General features: G+C 36.9%; 1 protein-coding gene across 7 annotated transcripts in view; it reads left to right on the forward strand.

The window, feature by feature from the left end:
• Gria2 (glutamate ionotropic receptor AMPA type subunit 2) overlaps positions 1–11,974 on the forward strand; it is a 132,197-nt gene that overhangs the window by 111,357 nt on the left and 8,866 nt on the right. For all 7 annotated transcript variants that reach the window (XR_005879509.1, XM_005076146.4, XM_013117780.3 and 4 more), the window contains exon 12: positions 1,466–1,664. Coding sequence is in view for 6 of the 7 variants with exons in the window: in XM_005076146.4 (XP_005076203.1) it covers positions 1,466–1,664 (199 nt within the window). In the remaining variant the exon portion in view is untranslated. The remainder of the gene's footprint in view (positions 1–1,465; positions 1,665–11,974) is intronic.

Below are 11,974 nucleotides of genomic sequence, written 5' to 3' on the forward strand. Positions count from 1 at the left end.
TTTTATTTTTATTTTCTGACTAGAATAGAATAGAGTATAAGCGCAGTCCTTAATCAGGTAAGAGACTGGTCCAATGTCAAATGCATTTAATAAAAATCAAGCTTAGTGTGGAGGGATCTGAGCAGTCAGGTTCTGAATCTGTCTTCTCAGTTTAGGGTGTGTGTCCTGTAATTATCATACTGCATGGGCAGATAGGATATATGGAGGATGGCTGTGTCCATATCAGGATTTTCCAGTAATAATATTTATAAAATACTTGATTTCGATCCCATGTGAGAAATATTTAAACCTTCCCTTCTTATCGTGCTAAGTTTTACAAGTTATAGTGAGTTTGGCATGGAGGCAAAATTAGATTCCTTCAGTTCTTCATTTTCAGCAACAAATGCTCTAAACCTTAAAATTTCTGGAATTAGCTAGTTCTTTTGTATTGAGCGAGTGGTTTATTCTACTGAAATCATACAAAAATTTATCTGTGTCTATTGTATCAAAGGCTGCATCACTAAATGCTAATTATCAGTAAGTTTGATTCTGCCCATAAATTGCCCAATCTTCATGTATTAACATTTTAGAAATGCTGCTACCTCAAATTTCTCAATTGTATGCAGATTCCCACAAAGTCTTTTAAAGAAGCACAACAAATGTCTATTGGTGTCTACGTAATTATATATATATATCCTTCAATATTTAAAGTGAAATATTGTAAACCTATTAAGCATTTAAAATACTGTATGTATTTATAATCAGACAAATGCTGCTATCTTTTTATATCTCACATTAGGAATTTTTATCTTTTAAAAACTTAAACATCTAATTTGTGTTCTTTGAGTTTTCTTTCTCTCTTAACCAGGAAAAACAAAGGAACAGGGTCAGAGCAGTCCACACCAAGAAGGCTTCTGATTTATACTCATTAAGAATTATGTTTTACTTTTAGTATCATTTCATTTTCCATTTCTCTCCTGTACTGTATCAAATACCTATGTTTGCACACCCCAAAACATAATGGAACTGAGTTTGTTTCCTGGTGGGGTGGGCTGCATTAAAGGGGAGTTTCTTTTATGTTTAAAGCTATATTTATGGTACACAGTTTCTTAATATTTGTTTTGTTATGAACTTTGCTGCTGTTCTTAGGTTGTCTTGTTTGTGTTTATGTCATGAGTAGACAAAGAAGTATGCATATTAGATAAACAACTTGTACATTTCTTGAAGTTGTTTTCTTGTAGAATTTTATACCATTAACTACTTGGTGGCATATGAGAGAATCCCAAGGATTGAATCCTCAGATCGCAATCTCATTACTCTGTACTCCTTGCCAAAAAGTATTAGTAATTTCTAGTTTCACAAACTAAAAGACACATTGCAGGTTATAAGGTGAACTATTCTGTGAGTGTCTGTTTGCATATGAATGTTAACTTGTTTTATATTAGACTATTCATTTTACTTTACGAATCCATTTCATACTTGTCAGATCCCTCTCTGGGCGCATTGTTGGAGGTGTGTGGTGGTTCTTTACCCTGATCATAATCTCCTCCTACACGGCTAACTTAGCTGCCTTCCTGACTGTAGAGAGGATGGTGTCTCCCATCGAAAGTGCTGAGGATTTGTCTAAGCAAACAGAAATTGCTTACGGAACATTAGACTCTGGCTCCACTAAGGAGTTTTTCAGGGTAAGTGATTCTGATTTTTAGTGTCTGTGTTGTGTGTTTGTTTTTTCTAAATTTAACTCCTGTAAATCCCCCCCCACCACCACTTCTTCCCATGGTTCATGCAAATATGCTTTGTGATAGAAACCAGCTGTCTCTAAGTGTCTCTGTTTCTACTCTTGGTCTGTTTCTATCCCAGAGCTTCCCAATATCCAACTATAGCTATGCCTCCCCATTTTTTTTAAATGATTAGTTCCTCAGAAGACATGGAATCCTAATTTTGTAAAAAATGATAGGCCTTCCTTGAGAACAAGTTTGAAGCAAAATATAGTGTAAGTTAGTACTAAGGAAAGGGTGCTGCAGATTCTTTCATGTTATATAAGTATGACTACATCTACCATGCATAATTTATCATGAAGAGAATCATGCTTGGACCCCTTATGTTATTTCAAACTAAGAGGCAGATTAGATTTTCAGCTATAAATTCTGAATTTTCTGTGAAAACCTTACATGGAAAAGTATTCACCTTTGTAATATTTACAAAACATAACACTATGTCTATTAGACAGGAAAATTTTTTCTTTTAATCCATCTTAAGGCAAGGTTTGATGCTAGAAATGTCATGTTTCTATCACGCTAGAAAGATTTCATGTTTTTACTATGTTTATAAAAGAAATCACTTGATTAACATATTTTCTTCTTTTGTAATATTTTTATTTAAATTAGAAATGTGAATGCTTCACATGTCAATCCCAGCTCCCTCTCCTTCGCCTCCTCCCTTGTCCCTCCACTAGCAATCCCCACATCATTCCCCAAGGAGGGTGACGCCCTCGTTGGGGGGATCTCTAAAGTCTGTCATTTCATCCAGGGCAGGACCTAGGCCCTTCCCCATGTGTCCAGGGTGAGAGAGCATCCCTCTATTTGGAATGGGCTCCCAAAGATCATTCATAAACCATGTAAACACTGATCTACCACCCAAGATCCCAGTGATTTCTGTGGCCTCCTCACTGAGACTACATTCATGGAGTCTGGATCAGTCCCCTGTTGGCCTCTCAGGCATAAGTCTGGGATTCAAATGCTCCCCTTATCCAATCAGCTGTCTTTGTGGGTTTCCCCATCATGGTCTTGACCACTTTGCTCATCACTCCTCCATCTCTGTCACTAGGTTCCAGGAGTTCAGTTCAGTATTTAGCTGTGGGTATCTGTCTCTGCTTCCATCAGTCACTGGATGTAGGTTCTAGGATGACATATAAGGTAGTCATAAACCTGACCATCAAGGAGGGGCATTTAATGTAGCCAGTTGGTGTTATCCTTGTAGATCTCTGGAGATCTCACTAGTGTCAGCTCTCTCCTCAAGCCTATAATGACTCAGTCTATTATGGTACCTCTCATCCTGCTCTCCTCTGTTCTTGCCTCTACTCAACCTTCCTGCTCCCCCATACCTTCTTCTCCCCTCCTCTTATCCCACTCTCATTTTCCTGGCTCCCTCTTCCCTCCCCTGATGTTCCCAATCTGCTCAGGAGATCTTGCCTCATTCCACTTCTCTGGGGTATCATGCATCTCTCTTGGGAACCTCCCTGTTTCCCAGTCTCACAGGCACTGGGATTGTAGACTAGCACTCCACTGATCCATGTCTAAAATACATATATATGAGTGAGTACATACCATGCTTGTCTTTTTGTGTCTGGGTTACCTCACTCAGGATGGTTTCCTCTAGTGCCGTCCATTTGCCTGCAAATTTCAACGTTCCATTGTTTTTTTTTTTCCACTAAGTAATACTCCATTGCGTATATACCACATTTTCTCTATCCACTCTTCAGTTGTGGGGCATCTAGGTTGCTTCCAGGATCTAGCTATTATATATAATGCTGCTATGAACATAGTGGAACAGACATCCTTGTTGTTGCCATTCTGACATGAGTAAGATGATATCTCAGAGTTGCTCTGATTTGCATTTCCCTAATGGCTAATGATGTTGAACACTTTCTCAAGTGTCTCTCTGCCATTTTATACTCCTCTATTGAGAATTCTCTATTTAGTTCAGTCCCCCACTTTTTAATTGGATCCTTTGGTGTTTTGGAGACTTGCTTCTTGAGTTCTTTGTAAATTTTGGAGATCATCCCTCTGTCAGATATGGGGTTACTGAATATCTTTTCCCAATCTGTGGGGTGCCTTTTTGTCTTGCTAACTGTGCCCTTTGCCTTACAGAAGCTTCTCAGTTACAGGAGGTCCCATTTATTAATTGTCGATCTCAGTATTTGTGCTACTGGTGTTATGTTCAGGAAGTGATCTCCTGTACCAATTCGTTCAAGGATACCTCCCACTTTCTTTTGTAACAGGTTTAGTGTGGCTGGATTTATGTTGAGGTCTTTGATCCATTTAGACTTAAGTTTTGTGCATGGCGATAGACATGTATCTATCAGCAGTCTTCTACATGCCAATATCCAGTTATGCCAGCACCACTTGTTTAAGATGCTATATTTTTTCCATTGTATAATTTTAGCTCCTTTGTCGAAAACCAGGTGTTCATAGGTTTGTGTTTTAATCCCAGGGCTTTGAATTTGATTCCATTGGTCTACCTGTCTATTTTTGTGCTAATACCAACCTGTTTTTCAGGACTATATCTCTATAATAGAGCTTGAAGTCAGGGATGGTGATGCCTCCAGATGTTGCTTTGTTGAGCAGGGTTGTCTTGGCTATTCTGGGTTTTTTGTTTTTCCATATAAAGTTGAGAATTTTTCTTTCGAGGTCTGTAAAGAATTGTACTGGGATTTTGATGGGGGAATGCATGGAGTCTGTAGATTGCTTTTGTCAGGATTGCCATTTTTACTACATTGTCTTACCTATCCAAGAGCATGGGAGATCTTTCCATTTCCTGGTTTATTCTTTAATTTCTTTCTTTAAAGACTCAAATTTCTTTCAATAGAGGTCTTTCACTTGTTTGGTTAGTGTTACCCCCAGGTATTTTATGTTGTTTGTGGCAATTGTAAAGGGTAATGTTTCTCTGATTTCTTTCTCGGCCCTTTTATCGTCTGTATATAGTAGGGCTATTGATTTTCTAGAGTTGATCTTGTATCCTGCCACTTTGCTGAAGGTGTTTATCAGCTGTAGGAATTCCCTGGTAGACTTTTTTGGGTCACTTATGTAAACTATCATATCATCTGCAAATAGTGAAAGTTTTGCTTCTTCCTTTCGAATTTGTATCCCCTTGATCTCCTTTTGTTGTCTTATTGCTCTAGCTGAAACTTCCAGTACATTATTGAATAGGTATAGGTAGAGGGGACAGCCTTGCCTTATTCGTCATCTTAGAGGAATTGCCTTGAGTTTATTTCCATTCAGTTTGATATTGGCTGTTAGTTTGCTGCATATAGCTTTTATGGTGTTTGGGTATAGATTAATATATTTTCACACAGCTTATGTTTTTGAGTAACCCAACAAATATGACATTATATCATTTGAGAGTTAATATATATCTTTGCAAGTATCTCAGTGTGTGAGTGAGATGAAGGCCAATTTGCTTTGAGATTAGGGAAAGGACCTTCAACGTGCCAAATGTAAAAGCAGTAGATTGTGATTTCTATACTCTCATCCTGCAAAGTGCAAGGCCTCTGTTCCTGATATCTTCAGTTGGATCCAAGTTATGATGGGAAGAAATGTGTTTGGGAGAAGAACTTAAGCTACTCCACACAAAAAACTGGATATGTGGAGGAGGGAACCAGTGATTCTATTAGCATCTCAATGATGCTGCAAAAGAAGTTCTGGCAGGAGCTTGGGCTTTATTACAGATACAAATATGAAAACTGTGACACAGATTGCAATTTACTACAATTAGCATAATCTCTAAAAATATACATGAGCGTGGATCCTTTTGATATAGCAGTTCTGGGGTCATAAAATGTAATACTAGAAATGATTTCTTTCTGTGTCTACTCCTATGGGTTTTTCATGATCCTGTAACTTTTTAGCTAGAACCATGGTATCTAATTCCTTCTCATATTCTTCAGTGTAAGGGAGTTCAATCGTGAACTCCAATCTATTGAGAGTCTTGTAAAATATATCGAGCAAAACATTGTCAATTTAGACACCTTAAATACAAAATATTTGTTCTGTCAACAGTTTCCTGTAACTCCTCAATCTATTAGCCGAGTGTAGTTGAAATTTTACATTGCTGGTAAAAATGGGGAATATTTGCTTCTCAGCCTGAGATTAATCTTCACCACACATTGAATCTATATACTTTTTAAACTGTCTTTTAGCTCTAGGGATTTTGAATTTTCATGTGAGGTACATTCTAGGCAGGCTGGACGCTAGTCAAATTGTCATGGTGGCCAGCCTAGCAGGAAGAGGGAATAGAGAAAGTGGATTGAATATGTACTCAAGTCTTTTGTTCTCTGGCCATCTGATTTCTTTTACCACCTGATCAATGAATTTTTCTAGTATTAGAAAATTCCTAATATGATATAATTTCGTTGATTTGCTTTACCTTTCTCTGTTATTTTAAAACTTGTAATTTTATTAATTCTGCTAGAGCATCTGTGTCTGTGAGTAACTAAGACAAGTTGTCTGTTTTAATGACAGCAAACTTTGAGTCCAGGTTTAGGGAAAACAATTTGAGAAACAGGGACAGTGTTCACATTAAATAACAGCTAAAAGATGAGTGAGATCTAAGAACACTTAAAGGCAAATGTTCATTTCTAAAATCCAATTTAGATTTTTAAAAAATGAATGTGTTTTTAATTGTCAGTTTCATAAAAAAATTTTATGTAAAAGTAACATTCTAGTTTATAGTGATATCTTTCTACTATGGTGATATTAGATGTTTCAACAAATGCCTAGAGTGCTTTCAGAGTTCAGATAAATAATATAATATTAAATTAGTTTATGCTAATATTGTTTTTTGAAGTTGGTGAACTCATAGTAGATATAGAAGTGTGACGTAAGCTCTAAATTTTCTAATTTAAAATGTGTGTTTTTCCTCAATGCTGGTAAATAAATTAGCATCAATATTTAGCTTCTGTTGCATGAAAGTGAAAGTAGAATATGATCCTGTAAAATCTGAGAGGTGTAGGGCTAGAAGTGACCTCCATGTATCTACAGTTTTCTCTCTGTGGACTCTGTTATGTTGCTGTGACCTGCTGTGGAGTTGCTAATCGTACTTAATTAGATTGCCACTGTGGCGTACCTATAATTAGAAGAGAATTAGAATTTCAAATATAAACTACTATTTTTAGAGTTTCAATTTTGATAATTTCCCCTCATTAAAGTAGGGCAGGTCTCAGTTCTATAATTTTGTTTAGGAGATGATTTTTTACAGAACCTGTGTTCGGTATGTTCCCATAGCAAGTTAGAATCCAGAGCAGGCAATGACTGTCTTTGTGAGCCTGCTACAAGTCTACCAGTCTATGAAGACAATTGACTTTCAGAAGGGGAGTGGGAGGTTCTTCTGTGTGCCCCGAGTCCTTCTCATTACAACCGGTCCATTTCCTCCAGTTGTCATCTCTGAGAGAGGAGGTACACTGTGTACTATCTGACCAAGTGGTATGTGTTAGTGCTGTTAGCTCCATAAAGAAAAAAATGCTAAATCATTGTCCAAGTAAAGGTCCTTTCTCTCTTATGTAAGAAGCCTAATTACTCTCATTTGCAAATAGCAGAATTATTCTGATCTTAATGCATTAAACCACACAGCTGCTAGTCAACACCATAGACACTTTGTAGTTTAGAAACAGTAAATATACAATGATAGCTACGTAGTATTGATGCAATTGCTCCCCACTAGAATGAAAGAATTAGTTTGAAATTTTCCTGCTTTTCTGTGTGTGTGTGTTTGTGTGCATGCATGCACATGTGCACATACACACACACACAGACACACACACATACACACACACACACATCTGTGTTTGTGAATGTGTTCATTTCACAATTCAATATTCATGGTTACCAAAGAGTTACAATAACTGAGACTATCCTTAAGACCAAAATGTTTTGGCACTGTGTGTATGAAATGGAATAGATTGTTTATATTTGCATAAAATTATTGTCTGGGCTTGGGAAATGTATGCTTTTAATCTCAGCTATCTGTGAAAGGGAAAGAGAAGGGACACGTGTTTGAGGCCTAACTTGACTACAGAATGAATTCAAAACCAGCCCAGTAAACCTAGGGAGAACAGGATTCAAAATAAAATTGCACAATAGGGGTCAGCCCTGAAGTAGAATCTGAGCTCTTGGCTAGCACAGGCAAGGTCCTGGTTAACATGTATGCAAACATGATCTCAAAGGAAAGTGTTCTAGTCATTACAGACTCATTTACTTACGAAATAGTAAGCACTGTTTTGGTAACATTACAATTTTTACATTTCCTGCTTGCATGTAGCATGGATCCATTATAAGTTTTTGATCCTCATGTACAGAATAGAGATTTCAGTAGTTTGTAAGCCCTCCTTTTTTTCCTGTTATTTTTTATACTACCAGTGATTTCTGTGCTCGTGTTATGAAGACCATCAGTGTTTTTAAAGGCAGAAATAAGTGTCTGTTGATCTTAGCAAATCAGTCATACATACAGTTTTGAAATGTTTTGAAAATTGAGTCTAACCATGTATATTTCTATATATGCAATATGCTACTCATACAAGAAGGGATCCTTTATAGTCCTTCACACATGTTTAAATATGTAAATAGCTTCTAAAATGGTAGGCATTAAATAAAAGCTGAATGTGAATATATAACAATAAATACTGCAGTGCCCATGATGGAGATATTCATGCATGGTTAGTCATATCTATTACAGATTTCTCTTCCATCATGTTATATAGATTGATTACAGCAGGGCAATCTTCTCAGCTACCAACTCCTGAATGCCTGAACCTTCTCTAGATGACCCAGAACAAGGTGAAGTCATTTCCTCCTGGTTGGCATCCTTCCTTTCTCTGACATTTTAATTTCTCACCATTCCATAGAACATTTGAGGAAGCATTTTATTCATCCAAGGGCTTTAAGGACATAGATAGCCTGGAACAAGCCTGCTCTGTTTCTTTTGTTCAAGTCAACCTAGACACAACATTGCAGAAAAGGTCAAAATTTAGGAGACCTTGGCATTGGTTTCTTAAAAACTAATTGCCCTGCTTAGGGATCATACATCCCATGCAGTGGTCCTCAAATTTCACAGGAAGAGAAAACTAAAGACATGGACAGTAGGCTATCTTAAGTCATGTGACTTCAGGGTTCCAAGTACTGATATAGGGCTACATTTTATTACTGAATTATGAGTTTTGGGCAAACTAGTAGTTTTTTTTTCTAGGATAAATGGATTATCTTTGTCCCACAGCTATTTTCCACTTATGTCATTTGTCTCCAACTGTCCATCTGGGTCAGTTAGAAACTACCTCTCCTGCACTAGCTGAGCGCTCTGTTATCAGATCACAGGAAGCATACACGTCATACAAGAAGCATTGAGTTTTATCATAGCAAACAATGAGGATAATCTGTCAGTAGAGGTTACAATTCTGAAATAATTATAGAATATTCTCATTTTAAAATGCTTAAAAAGCCTAGTTTACTTGCTTCAGAAAGAACATGAATATCTCAAAACAATGAACAAGTAAATTATATGACATAGGGTTTGATGTATTTTATTACCTTGTTTATAAAAGAACCATCCCTCTCTATTTATACTAGATTTTTCCACTGCACCAGTTGCCATGACATTAAACATATCTGAGGGATCTGGGCAGAGGAAAAATAGAATTGTGAGATCATTTCAGTTATCAGTATAAAATATAAATTAAATGTAAAGGTTTTTGCTAAAATTTAGTAATTATTCAACTTCCTTCAAGTAATCGAAAGAAGAGATGACACTGAAGTAATTTATCATTCACATGTGTGCATAGTTTTGTTCTGAATCTTACTAAGTGTTGGTCCAAAGCATATTATCTTATAAAGATGTCTGTTCATAATGTGAGGTGCACTCTCACCCTGAACTCTTGGGGAAGGGTCTAGGCCCTGCCCTATATGAAATGACAGACTATGGACACCCCCATGGAGGGCCTCACCCTCCCTGGGGGAACGAGGGGATAACGGGGGGGGATGGGGGGAGGGCACGGGAGGAGGGGAGGGAAAGGGAGAGGGACCTGGAACTGACTTGTGAAGCAACCTTGTTTCTTATCTAAATTTTAAAAAAAAGAATAAAAAAAATTAAAAAAAAAGATGTCTGTTCATTTTCTTAGAGTAATACAAACTTTCAAAATAAAATGGAAATTGAAGAAATCAAGAAATTTCATAAAATGAAATAAAAACAAAACTGTAGGTAGATACAAATATTTAACTTTATCAAAACTAAGTACTTTAACCACAAAAAGATTTCCATTTTATATTTCAACATGGCTATCATATGATAAAAATAAATACTAAGTATATGAGATCATCCTTTCTTAACAGTTTAGGTGGGAAGTCATTGTCTTATATAATTTCAATCCAAGTAAATTTTTGATTGTTTAACATTGGTTTTCTAAAACAGCATGTTTACTGTCCATCCTACTCTGGCTTTGAACTTTCCAAACATCTACTGCCATTTGCCTTTTGGGCAAAGGAACCCCCCAATAAGAGTGAGTTATCACCCTCAGCATCAAATACTTTTCTTTACCAGAAATTCATTCTTGATAGGACAGAAATAAGGAACGTGAAATTAGGCTAAACAACTCAGGTGGAAGATGATGCTTTAGGATGAAGTGCTGTTGGTCATTTTGTCAGAAAGATGTAGATTGCTGCCTTTAGAGTCTTACCCGAAAACACAGACATCCTTTCTAATTGAGGGTAGCAGATGATAGTGGACAATACAGAGCAGCTGCAGCCTAAGCTAGTAAATGATTTATTTCTGTATGCTGTCTGAATTCACAGCTGTTTGTCTTTCCCATTTTTTTTTGCTGTGTTCCAACTGTCTTTATGCACTTACTTAAGTGTCGACTTGCCAAATCAGCACAAGGACTTGAATTCTGATCTCTACACCCAGATAGAAAGCCAAACATGGTAAAATGTGCCTATGATCCCAGTGTTAGGAGTAAGGGACAGGGTGACTCTAGAAGTCTGCTGCCAGCTACTCATGAGGTCTCTGTAAGTTCCAGGTTCAGTGAGAGACCCTTTCTCAAAAAATAAGGCAGGGACTGATAGAGGAAGATACCTGAGGTCAATCTCAAACCTACACATGTGTAGTATGGCAATGTACTACAGCACACCCCCCACACAAGAATAAGTACAGTTTATCTTTTTCAAAAATAACAAGTTCTTAAGGGTTTTCTCAGATTTGAAACGCCAGAATATTAAAGCAGTACATGCTATTGTATGAGCAACACAAGTCAAGATACTTGCTATATGAGACTGGCTGGATACACAGTGCAGTACAAAGAATCTAGTTGTGTGCTAGCTTCCTGAAAATAGCCAGGTGCTGTTAAAGTTTGGTTCCTTGGCAAGGAAACTTCTTTTTGCAGTAAATGGAGACCACTACATTATACCATAATTAATTTTTTTAAAAAATGCAGTGTTTGGTGCCCTGTTCTAACTGACGTATCTACAAAACAACCAGTTCACCTAAGATTCAGAGATTATTGCAGAAATGTGGGGAGGGAAGAAAGTAAGAGGTAGAGGAACAGGCAGCTTGCTGTAAAACCAAGAAATGTCAAAATAAACACCCATGAAGGCTCACCAACATGGCCAGCTGCCATGATATAATTTGAAGAAGGATGACACCAGGAAGAGCATATCAATTACTTATTCAAAACCACGTCAGTCCTGAAAATAGAAACATGTAACTAACATTATGCTGACAAAGCAGGTTATATTTAAGAAATGTATGTGTGTGTATATATATACATATATATGTATAATCTAATAGACATACGTGTTTGAATAAAAGAGGCCATGAATTTAAAAGAGGGCAGAAGAGTGTAGACAGGAGGGTTTGGAGAGAGAAAAGAGAAGGGGAAATGATGGAATTGTATTGTAATCTCAAAAAATTAAAATTAAAAAAGAAGATTTTTATGAAAACAAACCAAAAAAAATGACTCAGTTAACCTAAGAGAGCTTGTAGGTCTAGAATAAGATGAAGAAGCTGGAGATGCACAGACTTCCCCGGTGGCTGGAGATGCATAGAGTTTCTCATGGCTGGAGATGATGAGCATAGCTGCAAGGTGTCCGGTTGAAAAACTGTGTCAATATACTTATTTACTACATTGCATTTTAGTGCCTTTAAACATTGGAAATAATACATTCATATTTTGGAAAAACCTCTTCAGTTAGTAGGGAATAGGAAAGTTTTATGAATGAAAAGGAAATTTTCATTGCCA

Source organism: Mesocricetus auratus, unplaced genomic scaffold (genome assembly GCF_017639785.1).
Source record: "Mesocricetus auratus isolate SY011 unplaced genomic scaffold, BCM_Maur_2.0 Super-Scaffold_100009, whole genome shotgun sequence".
NCBI classification, from domain to species: Eukaryota; Metazoa; Chordata; class Mammalia; order Rodentia; family Cricetidae; genus Mesocricetus; species Mesocricetus auratus.